General features: G+C 35.6%; 2 protein-coding genes across 2 annotated transcripts; both read left to right on the forward strand.

Moving 5' to 3' along the window:
* The first annotated feature begins 1,886 nt into the window (after nt 1-1,886).
* LOC149207844 (uncharacterized) lies at nt 1,887-13,006 on the forward strand. The gene is made up of 3 exons (XM_089395865.1): nt 1,887-2,333; nt 12,266-12,415; nt 12,658-13,006. The coding sequence occupies exons 1-3, from the start codon at nt 2,013-2,015 to the stop codon at nt 12,700-12,702; spliced, it is 516 nt and encodes a 171-aa protein (XP_089251991.1). The 5' UTR covers nt 1,887-2,012; the 3' UTR covers nt 12,703-13,006.
* A 1,330-nt stretch (nt 13,007-14,336) lies between these two features.
* Nucleotides 14,337-17,282, forward strand: LOC149207845 (uncharacterized). The gene is made up of 3 exons (XM_089393956.1): nt 14,337-16,273; nt 16,434-16,575; nt 16,697-17,282. The coding sequence occupies exons 1-2, from the start codon at nt 15,892-15,894 to the stop codon at nt 16,490-16,492; spliced, it is 441 nt and encodes a 146-aa protein (XP_089250082.1). The 5' UTR covers nt 14,337-15,891; the 3' UTR covers nt 16,493-16,575; nt 16,697-17,282.
* Nucleotides 17,283-21,632: the final 4,350 nt, after the last annotated feature.

Genomic DNA, 21,632 nt, shown 5'->3' on the forward strand with positions numbered 1-21,632 from the left:
AATAAGGTTCACTATTGCAAAAGTAAATGTGGAGAAGTATAACCAAAGACTTGCAAAATAGAATTTTTGAAACAAAGTTATCTTACAATTATTTATAAGAAAATTAGTATCCATGATTAAAGAGATAATTAAGAAACAAAGTCTGCAACAATTGTAGAGTGTTCCACTCTCCATTTACCAATAAAGTGCAAGTTAAAAAATCTGCGAGAATATGGTACAACAACTATAACTAATTAAAAATTTGATATATATCTATATACTTATAAACGAATGAGTACTTGAATATTGAGGCCATCAGAAATTGAGAACTCGAACAAGGTTCGTCCTTAGAAAAAGAAATGTGAAGGCATATATCCAAGCATTGCAAAGTAGAATTTCTACAACAAAGTTGTCCTGCAATTGTATTTAAAGCAATGGGTGTCCCATGATTAGTGAGGTGATCAAGCAATAGAGTCATCCTTGAAAAAATAAATGTGAAGGCATATATCCAAGCATTGCAAAGTAGAATTTCCACAACAGAGTTGTCCTGAAATTGTATTTAAAGCAATGGGTGTGCCATGATTAGTGAGGTGATCAAGCAATAGAGTCTACTATAGTTATAGAGGGCTTCACTGTTTCCCACAATGTGCAAAAACAAAAATTTGTTAAAAGATGATACAAATCATTGTGGATAGTTCCCTTCTTCTAAGCATTAAAAATATATGAATTAAATTTGTAGTAATTCAAATCTATGATCCAAACATTCCATAGATTAGATTTTTCGAAACCAATAATTAAGGGCAACAATGATAATGGATAGGTAAATTATAAGTAAATGCATGCATAACCAATGGAGTCAATAGAATATTAAAAAAAACCCAAGGAATTCATGGAACAAGAAATGCCAGCAATAATGACATTAATTTGGGTCGATTGTTTTACTTCTTGATACAAAGAACCCACCCCTGCACGCAGAATCTTCAGACTCATACAAAATGCCTCCACTGTATTAGCATTTGGTTTCAGGGCTATTCTTATAACAGACTTGGTTTCATGGAAAATTCGAAACCCAACTTGCATACAACCACCACTTCATTCTATTCTCTCGTGCGCCGGTGTTTTCCTTCAACAAGGTTGGAATTTGGCATTTTTCCCAATCATAGGCATTTTACCGGGCAAAATGTCCTTAAATTTTTAAAGAAAGTAGAATTTTTACCATATCTATGTCGTCGTTAGCATTGGAGAGATCTCCATCTTACTATTATCTTTGAGCGGATGCAGCTCTTTTAGCCAAAAATTTGCCAGATTTGAACGAGCTATCGTCTCTAGACTATAGTCTGATTTTGCCTCCATGCGATTCTTCAACAGATTTTGTGTTGCAAGATTTCTGCAAGGGACCAGGTACATTAGCTTCAGAGGCCAATGAGTTTGAAGAAGTTTTTTCTAATCAAACTATCATGCAGCGTGTCAACAGTTTTACAGTCTCCGATGATCAAAGAATTGAAGAATTCTACCATTACACACAACAACACTTATATTGATTCATGAACTCGATTGTACAAAGAAAACAAGCCCACATTCGTTGGGTTTGCTACTCTTGAAATCCGAAGATGAAAGAGGAAAGACAGGGAGACCATGCATAGATCCCGGAAATCGTCCAGGCAAAGATTCCAAATTAATGTTGGTTCGCTGACCAGACCATTCCGTATTTGATCAACATTACCATCCCGAAACTATAGTATATACTTTCCCAGAAAAAAATTCTTCGACTAATGGAACGGTGGGAGATAAGATATTAATAACGTTTTTCACAAAAATTAACCCGTCAAAAATACTTTAGTCACATTTCAAAACACTTCACCTTAAACGGTCATTTAAAAATTTAAAACGTATTTTACGGGTGAAATGCCTCATGACGGGCAAAATGCCCGTCAAATTCCAACCCTGGTCGCGATACAACTCAACTCGAAAGGAATTGGATTTAGGATTTGTTCACTCTGCGGAGAAACAGTGAAATTGCAAGGCAGGCTGGTATGGATGACAGAGGGAACGCCGCTCCAGCTGTGCAAGAACTCGGTTATAGGGTCATTGTGAGAAAAAGTGAAATTGCAAGGCAGGCTGGTATGGATGACAGAGGGAACGCCGCTCCAGCTGTGCAAGAATGTGATTTTAGGGTCATTATGAGAGACAATGAAATTATAATAGAGAGAGGGAACGCCGCTCCAGCTGTGCACATCAAGAATGAAGGCGGTATTACGGTCCTTTTGAGTGACAACGAAGCTATAATAGAGAGAGACAACGCCGCTTCAGCTGTGCTGCAAGAGGATCGGATCCGTTTGATGGTCAGAGACCAGGTATTTGAATTATAACCTTGATAAAAATAAAAAGAGGCCGACGATGCTTTTTTGGGCGAGGAAAGTTTTTTAATGGTATTCTCAGGGTTTTTTTTTGGGTCTAAGGTTCTGAGAAGCTTTTCATAGGTTGCCAAAGCTATAAATTTGTCTGCTAACCTTTTGCCCGTACAAATTTCTGTTTTAATATAGTATCTAAGTTCTGGTTATTAATTCTACCGGCTTAATATCTTAAAAAAAGGGTTTCTACCTTGCTTATATAACCATCATGAATGCTTCTGGTGATTTAGCTTTTCTGTTTTGCTCGCATAAATTCAAAGCTTGATCTCATATTTTGGTGACTTTCCCTTTTATTTTGGTATTCTTCGAGACTTGTGTTACATATTGTTTTTCTATTTGTTCAGGTTCCACCCAATTGTTAGCTTATTTTGATGCTTCCTATTATCACTCTGTCTCAAGCATGTCTTCCCTATTCTAGGAATACTAAAATGTAGTGTAGACTGCTTTCAACACTCGTGGAGAATCCCTTGGCTTAAGAAGCTGCGGATGGTGGGTATTTATTCCGACAGTCATCAAAAACTCGCACCTGATCCCAACTGCTTGAAACGGAGCATTGAATGGTGAAATTGCCCACGAGGGTAAAACATGTCTCAGAGGGATTTGAACCTCCGTGGGTGTATGAAACACCCCTCTTTACGGGAACCAAGCTCCTATTGATTATTGTTAACTAATTGCTAAATTTTTGTCTAATTGTTGCTTTTTGTGGACTTCTGTCGAGTAATTTTACTATGATGAATCAACTAATATTACTTGCTGCATTTTATTTTGCTTTTGATCGATATTTGGATGCCATGGAATATCTTTTTTCTTTTTCATCTGCTAACAGTTATGTGGTTAACACAATAATTTTATTTATCAGTAATCATCTGGAGATCCAGTTCCTCAGTTTTTCTTTTCTTTGTTTCTTATTGGACCTAGATCTTGCCCTTCTAGGAGATATTTCTATAGAAGGCCAAGCAAATAATTTTAGATAAGATAATTGATATATATGGGATATGAAGGGCATGCTGCTACACTCTTGAGCCTGGCAACGAGCTTTTTTAAATTTAAGGAAATAATTTGGATTTTCATGAATTTTAAGTGGGATAGATGTTAAATGGAAACTTTGTTCTCTTTTTTTGTATTAAATGCTTGCTTCTAAGTTGCATAAATGTGTAAACATCTGAAAGTTTCTGAAACGCCTGAAAATGTGACCCCTTCAAAATGGAAATGTGGGGGAAACCCCATATTTATAACTTTTCTACATATGTTTTTTTTAAACTAGAACGAGAACATTTGTATCAATGAAAATCTGCTTTGTGAATGCAACAGTTACATCAAAGGAGGAACTATTTCCATTTGTTAATTCACAATCCTATCCATCTTTGGAATGCCCACTATGTCAAAATTTTTGAGTTCCTTTATGTCAAAACTATTATTCCTATATGTATATAGTTATACTATATAGGCACCAAAAGGACATACAAAATTTGAAAGCATTTACAGACCAACATGCTAATTCTCGGGAGGAGGGGTGACATCACCGGGTCCAAATCCCCTCTTCTAAGGGGACACTGTTACATTTAGATCAGCAGAATCTTGAGCTACATTGCTAATGACATTGCTTGAGAAAGTGGATTTGGAGGTCTGCTTGTCGAGTGGAGTTTGTAGGCCTTCAATTTGTTGACGAAGACTAGAGAGTTCATCCTCAATTCTGTGCATCAAAGTTCGATGTTCAACCAACAACTCCATAGCAGTGGCCATACTAGATGAGGCACAAGGCAAAGAAAGTATTCTTGGGTTAAGGGTTTCTAGATAGTGGATAGCTAGAGGAGGCAAGTCACGTATGTGCATTTCAATATCCAAATTTTGTTTGATTGAACAACTACATAGGTTTATGGTAAGCCATTTGCGGCCATAAACCAAATTATTCCTCTTGAATGTTTTGGCCTTGGTACAATTCCAACCCTTCCACAAGGTGACAGTGGATTGCAGACCTGACTTGATAAGGAGGGATTAAGGATGAGTTTATTATGATTGGTAAGCCTGAGCCAAAATTATTATAACTAAAATTGAAATTGTGACTAGATCAAAATCAGTAAAAAAAATAATAATGAAGAACTATTCAATCTGTCATGGGACTGTGCAGGTGGGTTTAGGTTCATCGAACATTGGTCTGGATTGGACTCAGTTGAAAAGGTGTTGAACTACTCGGTTGTGAATTGATTTAGGACCCTTCACTTGATAATTGCTTCAAATTGGTTGAACTGGATCCAATCTAAGTGGTTTTGATAACCTTGGTTTGAACTTTGAATGACTCTTTTTAGCACAAGGCAAGTGACCTAGTCTTCAATTGGTGAGTAAAAATGCTTTTGTTTGTGTTAATGCCTCTTGAAAAATTGAAATATGTTTATTCTTAGCTTTTCTAGTTCAAGAATAGCTTGATAGCCTTCTAGGCTCTTCACATGCTTTGATATGGATAGGGATCAAAGGCCCTTTGATAGGGATAATGATAGGTTTTGCCTTTGAGCAAAAGGATAGGGATCGCTATAAGGAGTATTCATCGAAAGACAAACCAAAATTGAACCTTTGGCCTCTCTATTTCAAGAATGGCTTGATAGTCTTCTAGGCCCTTCATATGCTTTGAGTGACAAAGGCCTTTTTTATGTTAACCATGGTTGAGATGATAACATGAGTTTGTAGTTTTAAGTCATACCATGAATTCATGCCCATAGGACAATTTTACACAAGAACCTTCGAGGCCTCATTTCTCTAAGCCACTAATAATTCAATTTTTGCACAAGGCCTAAGCTTGGGTATGCGTTTTGATAATCCCCATGGTCCCTAATCATTGGAATGCAATAAAGTTCTGATTTTTCTGTAAAAGCTCTTACTACCCTCCATTTTTACTCGTAGCCACAAATTGTTTTCTCCACTGATTGAGCGGAATTGGCAAGAGGAAGAATATATATGAATTGTAGTAAGGATTTTAGTAGAGATTTGGGATTTGGTAGCTAGGGCTAATGGCTTGGTGAATCATTTTCAATTTTCTTTTGAACTCTTTGGATGACCATCTTGTATAATTATTTGAGGGACCTTTGAAAGTTGATTAGGATGCCCAGAAACTTAAATATTTGACTTGAATGTATTTGAATCCCTTACTGATCTGTCATTCAAATAGAAATGTTGGCTTTGTCTAAAACATTTGGTTTTGGTCCACTAAATTATAGTTCTAGAGGCTAAGCCAAATATTTGAAGACAATTTATCATGTAGGTTATTGATTTCTATTCCCCTACAAGATCTTGAGAAAAAAATCATCAACAAAGTCCCCATTGACTGGTTGCCCAATTCACTATTCAGGAGACCGATACCTTTAGTTAATCCTTGGCCCTTGTGAGAGATGAAATAACACAAGGCCCCAACTTCCATCTCACTTAGACTATAGGAGCTGATGAGTATCCTTGTTGGAAAAATTGAAAGAGTGCAACTTGTTCAAATTTACTACTGTTCATTGAGAGACATTCTTTCCTTTCAGAAAATAGTTTCCATGACACTAGGGAAGTTGGGGCCAACATTGAGATCCTCGCGCATAGCCAGGATGAAATGCCCCTCAACCCTGTTATATGCTTTTTGAAAGCTAATTTTGATGAATAAAGTGTTGAGGCTTGAGAATCTGAATCACTTGAATCTTTCCCATATGGCTATAATATTGCCCAGAATAAATCATTCCCCAATGAAGGCTATTTGTTCTAGATGTATGAGCTTAGTAAAATGTGCTTGACATGCATGGCTAGGCCTTGGCTAGAATCTTGTAAGAGACATTGAGGTGGGTGATCAATCTCCAACTTGTGATAATGTCCCTAGACTTGGGGATGAACCAAATGACACCTTTGTTTACATTGTTCCCTTAATGATTGTTATATAGGCGTTTTTCTACACTTGAAGCAAGTTTGGCATGATAATGTCCTAGGATGCCTTATAAAATTCACACAAAATTATCCAATCTAGATGTGTGTGACTGCTAAAAATGTTGCAAGTGAGCAGTTTTTAGGTGATAATAGATGATTTATCCTCTGCCATATTTGGCAAGGTAGTTTTCAAAAAATTTCAGATCAATGACTACTCAAACATCCTTTTTTGGTTTCAGGAACCCTGTGAGCTATATCCATACAAAGTCTACATGACTACCTTTGTTCCTCAATAAGTCCTAGAGATTGAAATTCCATGTTGTAGTAAGAGACAAATTGTTGTTGATATCCTCCTATTTGTTGGGCCTTCCATTTGGAATACTGATTGTAGATATCTTCTTTGTAATCAATTTTGATGTTGAACACTTTCAAAACTGAATAAAGAGATGAGAATTGTAGTTGAGGAGGAAGAAGACAGGAAAATACAAGAGGTATAAGTCTTTTAAGATAGCAGAGATTGAATAATATTATTAGTAAAGAAGTAGCTAAGAAATCAGGTCAAAGGAAACACAATATAATACTCAACGATAGGAAGAAAAAGGTAAAAGAGAGTATTATTAAACATACGAAAAATAATCATAAAGACAAGAAGATTAAAAAGTTTTAACTAAAATAAAATTAAAATTGAATTGATGTTGAAGGTGAGAACGAGTAAACAAGAAAATGTAACTAAAAATAATATTCTAATTAACAAAGTTTGACATTGATAATGAATGAAAACGTGAATGGAATAAATAAACCAAAAGCGTTAATCAACAAGTAAATGAGAAACACGTGGGAAAGTACAAGGGTAATAAAACATTAACTTGAAAAAATATATAATGAAAATAATTAGGAAGGAGTCAAATAATAAGAAGATAGGTAAATACTGAAAAGAGGGAGAAAGGATAGAATTGTAAAGAAAAGGGAAATAGATTAAACAAAAGATAGGAGAAGACAGAATGGTTATGGAGAAATAAGAATGAGGAAAAGAATGAAGCAAAGAGATTGAAAAAATAATAAATCTATTGAAGGGATAAGGAAAGTGGGAGAGGGAGGAGTGAGGAACAAAGGCAAGGGATCAAAGTATGTGAGATCTTTATGGGCAGAAATGTGATAGATGGTGGGCTGCTAAGGTTGAATGAGCTTGAAGCCATCTTTGCGATTCAGGTTATTGGGATTCAGGTTATTGGGATTTCTTTTGTTCTTATAGTTTGTTAGTGTGATGGTTAATTTTGGCTAAATGTGTTGGTTAAGCCTAGTTTTATTTGCATTACCAGTATGGTAATGTCTTTTAGACCATGGTAAACAAATTGTTCACTCACTATAATTGTAAAAGTCCTAAGTAACTTCAACACCAAATGGCAAAACCTTATCAAAACACCAATCTTTGAATCCTACAATCTACAAACGTATACTGCAGAAAAATAAAAACAGTGAGTACATATCTCAACTCTCAATCACATCTATCTTCTATGGAATATGGAAAGAAGAAAATACATCATAACAACTGAAAACCAAAAAATTGCTAACCAACACAGTGGCGTGCTGTGTGTTTTCTTTATAGAATAGGAAGGCAAAGGAAGATACAATATATCTGGTCACATGCATGAAGTGCTCAAGGTAACTCAAACAAACCCTAACCCCCATCCAATCACCTAGTGTGCCCAGCTGCATGGATCCATGTGACAGTTAAGTATACCTCAACTGGATGATGAACTGGAACATGCAAGCGTGGATCCATGTGACAGTTAAGTATACCTCAGTTGGATGATGAACTGGAACATGCAAGCATGGATCCCTTTCCTTATGAACTGCACCCTTGCTCAACGTAATTCAAACAAACCCTAACCCTCATCCAATCACCTAGTGTGCCCAGCTGCATGGATCTGTGACAGTTAAGTATACCTCAACTGGATGATGAACTGGAACATGCAAGCATGAATCCCTTTCCTTATGAACTGCACCCTTGCTCAAGGTAACTGAAACAAACCGTAACCCTCATCCAATCACCTAGTGTGCCCAGCTGCATGGATCTGTGTGACAGTTAAGTATACCTCAACTGGATGATGAACTGGAACATGCAAGCATGGATCCCTTTCCTTACGAACTGCACCCTCTACCCAAACTGGAGTTTTACCCATGCAGGTATTTGTGCCCTACCTAAGAATAGACATCTGAAAATTCATTAACAGTGAACAATGCACAAGAATAGGAGAAAAATTGTAGACCAAGTACTCAAGATTTTTCATTAATATCAGACTGTTTGGTAATTACAGTCAAACCTGAGATTCAATCTCAGGGGCTCCAACCACGTTTCACTGAAGTTTTTACACTATTGAATTCTGCCTCCTTGAAAAATGCTCCCTAGGCCTGAGCATGCATGTGCATGCTGTCCACAATAGGATAGAAATGAGGTGTAACTCCTTTAATATGCCCCACGCTGTCCACAATAGGATAGAAATGAGGTGTAACTCTTTCAATGTGCCCCGCATCAGAAAATGCATATTATCCATAATCGAAGGTGTCACCATTACCATGGCTGCTTGCCGTCATCATTATCTTATAATAACCTCTGCAAGTTGTTGTTTTCCATTGAATGAGTTAAGAATACACACTCTTTCAAATGCATGTGTCTCTTCCACCAGATTGCCCTGAGATTCACTGTTCACTCGCTGCTTGAGGAATCTGATCTGAGGTGTCATCATTACCATGGTTGCTTGCCCACATCAATCTCCCATAATAACCTCTACAAGTTGTTGTTTTCCATTGAATGAATTAAGTATGTGCGCTCTTTCAAAAGCATGGGTCTCTTCCATCAGATTGCCCTGAGATTCCCTGTTCACTCACTGCATGTGGGATCTGATCCTGCATTGGTGTACACTTCCACATTCCTAGCTCTTGAAAATTTGCAAAAGGAGGTTTGAAAGAAGTGTTTATACTCTTGACCAAAATAGCAGACTCTCCGATCCCTAGCTGATGCAAACTTTAGCTGAATTGAGATCCCCTGCAATTCATGCAAAATATAGTTTCCTAGTTTCCTTGCAAGCTTTGTTTAAGGAATGAAAAACTGATTTAGAAGAAGAAATCATCTGTGCATGTGTATGCTAAATTTTAATATATTTTTCTGCTATTTACTGTTTTACAGCTAGTGTGTAATGGTAGCTGTGTTCAGAATTTATATTTCTCTGTTAATTAAATTCTGCAATTGATTTATTTGATTGAAGAACACAAGGACAGCGTCACTGAGGGGAGGAAAATTTATAATAACTTGTGATTATTAGGCATGGTGCATTGTTGTCATGGCTTGGGAGGTTTGCATCTGTCAAACAACTCTCAATTCAAATAGCCCTTGCAACCATGGCAACAAAGAGTCATTAGAATCAGTTTTGCAACCATGGTACTTTAAGATAGATTAACTGGATTTTTTGAAGCACCTACCACTTGAAGGGATGTGAGGAGGCATCTGGTGGACTTAGAGGGGTCCTAAAAGAATCCTTTGGTATGCAGGAGAAGTAACCCATACCTCGTTCAGATTTTACATTTTAGGTTTATTTTGCTTGAGCAATTTCTTTTTGTTAGCTCCACTGGTGGAGCCTTAATAATAAATATTAAGGATGGGGGTCCAAAGTTTGAACTGTAGTCACTGCTGTGATGATTCTGGTTCTGTTTCTTGGAGAATTAATGCTATTCTCAACCAAAAATAATAATGGTCACTATTACTGAGTTTGGTGACTTTTTCTCTTCTTGGACATTCTGAAAATTTTGACAGTTTTTGCTTTCCTTCTGTCTTTATGTGACTATCATATTTTTTGAATGGTCTGATATTAAATTAGCTAATATTATGTGTTATTTTAAATTTTTAAGGATAGTTCAGTGGAAAACACTCCAATTTCGATCTTTTTGAAGTTTTGGAATTGTAATTTACTAATTTTGGTTATATTATTTTGTTGATCTCATTTTAATTGAGTTTCGTATTGCATCACCTATCAACTATACCTTTACGAGAAACAACCTTTGGTTTTGCTTTGAAGTGTAGGGTGATTTTTTTTGGGTTATTTTTTTCCTGGGTTGTGAAGTTGATCTGGATAGGTACTTATATTCCCTACATTCAGGTATGTTATGCTGTCAATGCCTGCGTAATGGTGGTGTGTTCAAAGTTCAAACATTCTGACTTGATGGGAAATAACTTGAAATTACTGGTTTACAAAGACCATTCAGAGCTCTCAAGTCCCAACCAGACACAGTTAATGGTTCACAAAGACTATTCAGAGCTCTCAAGTCCTAAGTCCTAACCATAGAGAAGGCTGGGTTCTCAATTGCTTTGCACATCTAAGTATTGCATGAAACTGCTGCATTGTTAGATATGAGTGGAATAGGGTTTTCCATCAACTAATAGGGTTCATCGTTTCTCATGTTTGGAATCTGTGTTGGTAAACAAGGCAGGTGGCATGGATGGGGGCATAAAAATTCACTGTTCCGGAAAATACGGTGCCATTACTGTGCTTCAAATGTGGGCCTGCAAAAGTGGTAGAGCAAAAGCTTGCATCAGGGAGCAGAGAGTTTGACTATTGAGTAAATAGTGTTGCTCAATTTTGAATTCTTGCATGTATATGGTGTAGATGTAGCTATATTTTGACTTATCTTGTATTATTTTGTTTCCATCACAATTGATGCATTAAGCAAGATATGTATTTGTATTTAAGGTTTGTCAAATGGTTGGGGAGGTCACCTGACATTTTGCTGAGTTTTGGTCGGTCTTATGTTCTCGCTGTTGATGTTTGTTGGAGGTACATGTTAGTTTTAATCAGTATACTATCTTTTATTGTGTGTCATATCAATATCCATATTTCTCTTGTTTTGTTTGAGAATAACTACTTTCACAGATCTGTCATTCACCTTAACCCCGGTCTATTAAGCAAGGTTTAAATCTCATACTAGTTTGTTTTTAATTTTGACATCATGGTAATTAATGATTGGCATTCAAGTGTTTTTTTTTTCTTATGTTCTTTTTTACATTAGGCGTCAAGTCCCGTCTTTTCATTTAGTTTATTAGTGTTACCTACAGAGATGACACATCTCTTCCATTCGGGGCATGGAGTGCAATACGAATAAGTATTTATTAAGCTTAACTTTCTTTTTATTGTGAAGTATGAATAAAAAGTAGGATGAACAGAAAGTTTAGAACACAACCATATTATGTTATATGTGAAACTGCATAGTAAATTGTAGAAAAAATGTGGTTGTTGTGGTGTTGATGTGAATGGGCATCATAACTGAGAGTAAATGGAAAGCTACATTTTATGTTATTCAAAAGGTTTCTATTATGATAAAATTGTTCCCTGTAAACGTTGTTATTTTACTTATTTTGTTTCGTCTCTCTTCTGTCTCTTTTCCTAAGATCTTCAGTGTGAAATGTTTGGAGTATACCAGGTAACTGTTGTAGCAACGTGCAATATTTTTCAATCCCATTACCCTACTAAAAAAGTGACCATGTTTTGAGTGGATATTTAAACGGGTTTAGTGAAATTTGAATACTTGATACATATATCTTTCAATATTGGAGATTAGTTGTAAAATTCTCACGGTGAGACCTAAGTGGAGGGTACTGTATGTCGTTACTCTTTCTTTATATTTGTTGCCCGAGCTGGCTTCATTTTTTTAATTCATTTCTATACCTTGCAGGATAGTGTACTCAGTGGTTGCTTTTTGTATCCTTGTTATGGTTCTCCAAGCCTTTTTTCATTTGCTTTCTTGTGCTTTTGCAAAATCTGGACCCTTTTATCCTTTTTCTCAACGCTCATCTTTAGATTCCATTTTATTTTTATTTTTTTACCCTTTCCATGAAAAATACTTTTCATCATGTATATATAAGGTTGTTCGAAATTACATATATTTTGGATTATATGGAAATCCTTCCTACCTTTGACATTGGCTGGCATCTGCAGGATGGGAATGAAGTATTTTATCTAATTAGGCGGAGCACTCAATTGCGTAGTCTTATGGATGCCTACTGTGACAGGCAAGCCATTGATTTCAACGCAATAGCATTTCTGTTCAATGGACTCCACCTGAGAGGCGAGCAAACTCCTGATACGGTATGTTTCTTTGCTTTATACAGTTATTTTCCTTCTCGATATAATATTGGTGGTGTAAAAAATTCGTTCTTCGTACATTGTGTTAGCAAGCTTATTTTTTGGTGCATGTTATTGATGGCAATAGCTTGAGATGGAGTTTTTACAGTTATTTGCTTTCTCAATATAATTTGTGGGGTGAAAAAATTGGTTCTTCATACATATGTAAAAGCTTATTTTTTGATGCATGTCACTGATGGCAACAGCTTGAGATGGAGGATGAGGATGGAATTCATGCCATGTTTCGCTAGATTGCTGGGACATTTTGAATGAATCTTTGACAAGGGTCAATAATTGAACCAAGCAATGGTCATTTACGAGTTTCAGTATATTTATATTTTCATTTATGTTTGGCCATAACGATCATGTTTTTCAACTACGCAAAAGGTTAATTAGCAGCTCTAGGCAATGATGATGAAATATGCTTTACCAGACTGTGGGATGCTTTGATATGGTATTGGCAAAGTTAAATCTAGGTTATAACTAGTTATACTTGAAAATATGACTGACATTCTGATGTTTATGAATTTTAGTAAACTTTTATTTTTCTCTATATTTTTATTTGTACAGATAGTTTCATTTCTATGACATATTGTTATAAATTTCTATGCAAAGCTTTACATGAAGGTTTCCAGATTTTTGTTACAGACAAATGTGCATGTGATATAGGTGAAGGTCTTTAAATAGTTGGTCTCTTGAAATGGGCATTTTCTGATCCAAGGTTGACATTTTTTAAGTTGCCCATTAGCTGTAATCTTGCAAATACAGAATAGAAATACTACACTGGTTTAGTTTCGGAGTATATTTTTTCTGTGAATTTAACGGATATTCTGCAACCTAAGTTGGTAACACCTGCAATTATGTGATTCTTCAAGAATGTCGGCATGCATATTTGTTTTATGAAAAGGACTTTTGGCACAATATTTTACAATTTTCCTTTTTTAAATACGCTTAATATTATTTTGATAATACGCTTGTTATTATCTCTCTGCAGCACGCGTACCCTTCTCCAATATATGGAAATAATACACTGCAATATAGCTGGCTACAATACTTTAGAATGACCCCTTTAACTTCTCTGATATTTGGAAATAAATAGAGCTGGCTACAATACTTTAGAATGACCCCTTTAACTTTTCCGATATATGGAAATAAATAGAGCTGGCTACAATACTTTAGAACAATGTTGATAATATCGCTGAAATATCGGTGATATTTGTAAATATCGCGATATTTTCGGCGAGCCGAAATATCACCAATAAAATATCGCGATATTTTCTGCTCCCGAAAATATCACAATATTTCCGAAATATCGCTGATATTTTGGCAAAATATCGTGCGACGATCCAAAATATTGCCCAGCGATAGTAAAAAATTTCCCTTCGAGTTATAAAAGTCCAATTTTGGTTTTTTTCAATCATTTTCATTTTTGATTGCTAGAGAAGGAAGGGGAGAGCTATGTGCTCGCTCCCAAGGAGGGTTTGAGTGTTCCATAGCTATTATTGCCATCAACAACGAAGATTTCATTGATCTAAGCTTCAAGAACAGTGAGACAATTTCATTTCTTCCATCAACAGGGATGTTCAAATAAATGCCTATTTTGATGAATTTTTTGTTAGTTTTAGGATTGTTCTTGCTTGCCTATTTGCCTACAATAATTTTGCTTGATTTTTTTTTCCATTTGAAAAGATTTTCATGCCCATGAGCAAATGCAAGGGTTTTAAGTTTTTAAGTTTTCTCCATATTTGGAGAGCAAACTCCATTTTTTTTGAGTTCATAGCTGCAGAGGCTATTTATTAATTTTATTATATATTAGGGGTTCATCTCTATAAAATTTCTTCACCTTAGAAATTAGTTTCTTATTGTGTAATGTGAAGTTGTGAACAGTGAGTTAGGTTTACTGTTTGCCTATTTCTAAAAGTAAATTCTATGTATGAATTTATGAAATTTCAAATGAATTTATGAATTTTCAGTTTTCAATTCATATTGCAAAATTACAAATTTGCAAATAATGTAGCAAAAACACTGTTTTGTAAAATGATGTGGTTATTAGTATTACTTATTCCAATATTTTTTTGGTGCCCTAGGTTTGAGTTAGCCCACTACAAAATACAAATATGCCAAAAGCCTTGGACCCATTTTGGGAGTATGGGAACCCTGATGGTGGGACAAATCGTGCATATCTTACATGCAAATTGTGTGGGACCAGGATGACAGGTGGGGTTACACGACTGAAATAACATCTTGCTAGACTCAGTGGACATGATGTTGGGGTTTGAACAATTTCTAGTCTGGAGCTTATACAAAAATTTCTCGAGGCAATTGATGAAAATGACAGAAAGAAGGAAGAGGCAGAAAGAAACAAAGCTGAACGTGCAGGTAGATCTTTCGGGATATCTTATCCTGATTTTGATGTTGAAGGTAGTGGCCCTAGTGGGAGGGGCTTCACAGCGGGCACACCATCACCTATTATTGCTAGTGCCACTGCGAGGTCATCATTTTTTGTTCCACGAACAGGACCTAGAGCACAACCTGGCATAAAATTGCTTGTTAAAAAGGAGAAGCAAGAAGCATATAGAGTCATGGGGAGGTGTATTTTTTGGAGCGACTTACCTCTCAGCATCACCAAAACCAATACATTTTGGCAACGAATGTGTGATGCTATTGCTGTTGTGGGCCCAGGGTACAAAAGTGCCACATATGAGGAGTTACGGGGGCTAATTCTTCAAGCAGAAAAGCAGGACATCAACTCTAGATTGGCAGAGTTGAAAAAGACATGGGAAGTTATTGGATGCACAGTGATGTCTGATGGTTGGACATATTGGAAGGGTAGGACCCTTCTAAATTTCTTGATACATTGTCCTAAAGGTACCATGTTTATTAAATCGTTGGATGCATCAGAACATATCAAAGACGCAACAACGATATGTGAGTTGTTAGATGGGTTTATTCGGGAGACTGGTGTGCAAAATGTGGTGCAAGTCATAACAGACAATGCAACTAATTATGTGTCTGCTGGCAAAATGCTTATGGAGAGGCATCCCACATTGTTCTGGACTCCGTGTGCTGCACATTGTCTCGATTTGTTGCTTGAGGATATGGGGAAATTCTCCTTCATCAAGGAGGCGGTTGATATGGCTAGGAGCATACCCAAGGTTATTTATAACCATGCTTTTGTTTTTAGCCTCATGAGGAGGTTCACTAGAAACAAGGAGTTCCGACGTTCTGCCATCACACATTTTGCCACAAACTTTATTACTCTTCAGTGTTTGCTTCAATGTCAGTTCGAGTTGAAGCAAATGTTTGTGTCTGATGATTGGCGTAATTGTAGATACAACATGAGACATGACGGGAAAGTTATTGCAAAAATGGTGTACTCTGAGACATTTTGGCATGGAGTAGAAGAAGCATGTGCATAGTAAAGGTTTTTAGATTGGTGGATGGGGGAGAAGCCTGCAATGGCTTATTTGTATGAGGGCATGGATAGGGCCAAGGAGGCCATTCGTTCCTATTATGCAGACAAGGGTTTTGTTGGCCTTGATAGGCAGATGATGTTATGGGATGTGATTGATAGTCGGTGGACAGGGATGCTTCATCGACCCATTCATGCAGCGACACTCTTTCTCAACCTCGCATTTTCATATAAATGCAACTTTGATTTTGATGGCGAGGTGATGGAAGGGCTCCATTCCTGTATTCCGAGGATGGTACCTGATCCTGAGCTTCATAGCAAAATCAATCGCGAGATACAGTGTTATCGGGATTGTGTTGGCCTATTTGGCTTTGATGATGCTATTAGGGAAGAGACCCTTTTCATGCCACGTAAGTGACAAGTCATCACTCATTAGAAATTAGAATTTTCAATTTAGAATTTCTTTACTTATAATTCTATTTTTTTTTTAAATTCAATTATGTAATTTTTATTTGAAAGTTTAATTATGTTTTAAGTTTTTGAATTTTTTATTTCATTATTTTATTGTAGATATTTGGTGGCGAAGCTATGGTGCAAGTGCACCAAATTTGCAGAAATTGGCCATATGAATCTTGAGTCGAACATGTAGCTCTTCAGGGTGTGAGCGTAATTGGAGTGTATTTGAGAAAATACACTCCAAAAAGCGCAACAAGTATAACTTTGAGCTCAAGCCTTCTGTTGAGCAATTACACTTATTGTAATTTTTAATTTTTAATTTATGACCTTCAAGTGTCAAGAGTCAAAACTCATTACTTTTTTTGACACTCTTACAGGTTGGAGTTCGCACGCCTCAACGATTTGCTGTATGTGCATTACAACATCCGACTTCGAGTGAGGCAAATAGAATCACCAATAGATCTAGATGCCATTTCCTTAGACAATATTGATGTATTGTCTATGTGGAGGGTGGAGTTTGAGGAGCCCATCTTGGAGGAGTCACCTTCATGGTTAGAGCCAGTGGCAGATGATCCATTAGAACAGGGGCAGCAAGAGGACTCAGAGTCGGAGGAGCAGCAGCACTCAGAGGAGTAGGAGGAGGAGGAGGACACTGCGGGAGCATTAGCATCAACACCATCTGCTATAGATATAGGAGAGCATAGCCCCATACCTAGCACTCATTATTTGACATTAGGTGCAGAGGCAGGGTCAGGGCCTTCTACTACTAGGGGCAGGCCTCGCAAGCAGCCCATCATGTTTTCCCGCAAAAGGGTGAGAGAGTAGTGATTTCAGATAGATAGCTGCTAGTTTTGTTTGTTATGCTACATATAACTCATGATGATGAGATCCTTTTATATATGTGATGTTATTTTGTATTGGTTCTCCACATTTGAGTCTTTGAATGGACAATTATCAATGATCAGCAGGAATTGGTATCGCCTTTGATGTATCATTTCTATTTGACATCATATATATCAATGTTTTCTTCATATTTATGTGCCAATGTGTTTACTTCATGTTGTGATTGATTTATATGTTTAAAAATCTGAAAAAAACATGAATATATTATGCATTTTTTATGCTTGCCGATATTTGTTGTTATTTTGCTGATATTTTTGCCTATATTGCCGATAAGATATTTTCTGGACCCTCGCTGATATTTTCCCGATACCGATATTATCAACACTGCTTTAGAATGATCCCTTTAACTTCTCTGATATATGGAAATAAATAGCGCTGGATACAATACTTTAGAATGACCCTTTTAATTAATTATAGTAGTTGTCGTTGGCTATAATACTTTAGAATGACCCTTTTAATTAAGTATAGTAGTTGTCGCTGGCTATAATACTTTAGAATGACCCCTTTAATTAAGTATAGTAGTTGTCGCTGGTTATAATACTTTAGAATGACCCCTTTAACTTCTCTGATACATGGAAATAATACACTGCAATAGAGCTGGCTACAATACTTTAGAATGACCCCTTTAATTAAGTATAGTAGTTGTAGCCGAGAGTTATTTATTTTGTCAAAGTTGCTTGTGAATTGCACGTAACTTTTAATTAAGCAAAGCTCCCATTGACTAGGTTTTTATAATGTAAAAGAGCAGAGTACGTGGTGCTTAGGTGGGAAAGTTTGGTCTCACAGGTGATGTGGTACAATCCTGGGCAGATTAATGTATGCTAACTGAAAGTTTTAGTAGGAGACTTGGATTTTATAATATATACTATAGTTAGCGTGTACTCCATATATATATATATATATATATATATATGCAATCTTGAATTTTATATATATATATATTTGCAATCTTGAATCTTATATATATATATATATGAATTTGCAATTTTGAATGTTTAATGTTAAAATGGATTTAGCTTCCGAGATATATACACTTATTGCAGTCTAACTTTGCATAACAATTGATATCTGCCATTCCATCCATTGATTGTTTTTTTGATGAATTTTAAACGAAAAATGATGATTTCTCTTCTTAAAAATGTCAAATTTATATATTGTTTATATTATGACAATTGAAAGTGGTGTGTAAAAGATTATAAAAATATTTAAAAATTATGAACACATTTTATTTTCTAATTATCTTTGAGTTTTTGATGCCCTAAACTAATTTTGACTCATGCCCCCTCACTGCGAATAGAGTATCGTTAAAGATAATATGCCCCTTATAGAGTATGCCATAAACAGAATATGCCCCTTATAGAGTATGCCATAAACAACTGTAGTTAGTAATGTCAAAATAATGTACAGTGAACTAATAAAGTAAGAGGGTATCCTTAAATATAATATGCCATAAACAACTATAGTTAGTAATGTAAGAGAACTAATAAAGTTAGATAAACTAATAGATGAATATGATTTTTTTGGTGCATAATGGGTGAATGTCATTGGACAAATGGTTGGAGTAAGACATTTTCATTAACTTGTATGTTAGAATTTGGTTGGTAATTTTATGGAGGGCTTTTGCCTTGGGGTGGTTGTGGGAGGATGATGGAGTGCATTTCACGGATAAAGGTAAAGGTTTCTCTAGTATTAGATTTAGTGAACAAGGATTTATTAATGTGTGGGCTTTTGTTTTTTTAAGAAGAGTTAGTTTTCTATTTTCTTTTAATGAATTAGATATGAGATATGATAAAGGTGCATGTTTGGGCTAGATTTCTTTTAGTCGTTCGAATTTGAGGTGGTAATTTTATGGAGACTTTTTGCCTTGGGGTGATTGTGGGAGTAGCATGGAGTGCATTTCAAGCGTAAAGGTAAGGAAACCGCGAACAAGGATTTATTAATATGTTGACTTTTGTTTTTTTAAGAAGAGTGGTATCATGTAGTGTTAGTTTTCTATTTTTTTTGAATGAATTAGGTATGAGGTATGATAAAGGTGCATGTTTGGGCTAGATTTCTTTAGTCGTTGGAATTTGAGGCGGTAATTTTATGGAGACTTTTTGCCTTGGGGTGATTGTGGGAGTAGCATGGAGTGCATTCCAAGCATAAAGGTAAAGGTTTCCTTAGTATTAGATTTAGTGAACGAGGATTTATTAATATGCGGGCTTTGGATTTTTTAAAGAAGAGTGGTCTCATGTAGTCTTAGTTTTCTATTTTCTCTTAATGACCTAGGTATGAGGTATGATAAAGGTGCATGTTTGGGCTAGATTTCTTTAGTAGTTAGAATTTGAGGCGGTAATTTTATGGAGAGCTTTTGCCTTGGGGTGATTGTGAGAGTAGCATGGAGTGCATTTCAAGAATAAAGGTAAAGGTTTCCTTAGTGTTAGATTTAATGAACAAGGATTTATTAATATGTGGGCTTTGGTTTTTTTAAGAAGAGTGGTCACATGTAGTATTAGTATTCTATTTTCTCTTAATGACTGAGCTATGAGGTATGATAAAGGTGCATGTTTGGGCTAGATTTCTTTAGTTAAAATTTGAGGCGGTAATTTATGGAGACCTTTTGCCTTGCGGTGATTGTGGGAGTAGCATGAAGTGCATTTCGAGCATAAAGGTAAAGGTTTCCTTAGTATTAGATTTGGTGAATGAGGATATATTAATATGTGGGATTTGGTTTTTTTTTAAGAAGAGTGGTCTCATGTAGTGTTAGTTTTCTATTTTTTCTAAATGACTTAGGTATGAGGTATGACAAAGGTGCATGTTTGGGCTAGATTTCTTTAGTTGTTAGATGAATTTGTGTATAAGACTTAGGTATGATAAATGTGCATGTTTGGGCTATGTTTCCTTGGTTGAGTATAATATTAACATGCCAAGATGGACACTGCAATTAAATTAAAGGGTTTTTAATTATAAAATGTGCATGTTGGTGGCACCCCACCTTATTAATATAGTTTTGTGTGCTTGTGTTTTATAATGCAAAGCTTTTTGGTTTGGAATATTGGAGACGTTTCTTTTTGAATAAGAAAAAAAGGAAATCAATATAATAATTGAGATTCAAAATATGCATTTTGTAGTCTTGACACTCTTCATGGGGGATAGTGGAATTGAAAGATTAGATAGAAAGAATCTTAGATGACGTTATCCTCACCAAAACTTTTAAAGAGGCATCAATAAAGAGAAGATTCTAAAAATTTGCCTCACGGGAAAGTGGACTTTTAGAGTCATTGCGTTAATGAATTCATGGATGATGGTTGTTGCTCCTATTGTTAAGGATTGGTAGGTTTTCTAGGAAAATTTAGAGAATGCTGATTCTAGAAATGTGCCTCATGGGAAACTTTAGTGGACTTTTAGAGTCATTGTGTTGTTAATGAATTCATGGGTGATGGTTGTTGCTCCTATGATCAAGGATGGGTAGGCTTTCTAGGGAAATTTAGAGAATGCCATTTGCAAGAATAAATAATGTGAGTTAAATGATTTTGTCTAAATGGAAAAGGAAAATTTACTTTTAAAGAGAATGGTTTATAATATTCTATATATAGATTTTTCGTTCAATAGAACTTCACTCATGAGGAATTAGGATTTTTATTTTGTCCAATCACAAGTAGGTTTAGATCTTAGAATAGCTAGACTTGTGTTTCCTATCTGGTCATTTTCAAGAAAATTAAAAGACTAATCCTAGCTGTTAGGATTTCAAATTGCTATCTTCTTTTGATTTTATATGAGCCAAATGGATTTGGATGGCTCATGTAGTGCCATGATGACAAGTAGTTCACATTTATAAGGTTGATGGAAAGCTATTCAAATAAAGGTTAGCAATGATAGGTCTATAGAGAAACAAAGAATAAAATTCATAAGGTCAAATTAAAAGGAAATTCAACAAAATGGGTTGTAAGTATTAGGAATGGTGATTGAATTTGATTAGTTATATGCTCTATAGGAGACATTTCATTGAGTTAAGAGGCAAACATTCAACCATGAAAATAAGAACAAACTTTATGAACGGGCTGATGTAAAATGGGACAAGGTGGTAAAATACATAATGAATCTAGTGTTATGCAAGATAAAATTTTAGGGCTTTTATGTCTTGCATTCTTAGTTAATCTAATGAGCAAATTTTGTCTAATTATATTTTGTTCGAGTCAAAATCTGATTACGTATAAAATAAAAATATCTTATAATCATCCTTGGAGAAGTGAGGTATATGACTTAAAAGTAAAGTTCACAAAACATATTATAATTTTTGTTGTCCAATGCATCCCTCCCTTCCGATGACTTCTATTAGGAATTAAACAAGATGTTGGAATACGCGTCTTAGTAGGAAATTGTTGCATTAAGTCCCTTAATAAGAGGAAATAAAAAAGTTGGAAAGGAGTT

This window comes from Pinus tabuliformis, chromosome 1_2 (assembly GCF_031772625.1).
Source record: "Pinus tabuliformis cultivar Carrire ecotype Pingquan chromosome 1_2, CPIR1, whole genome shotgun sequence".
Lineage (NCBI taxonomy): Eukaryota > Viridiplantae > Streptophyta > Pinopsida > Pinales > Pinaceae > Pinus > Pinus tabuliformis.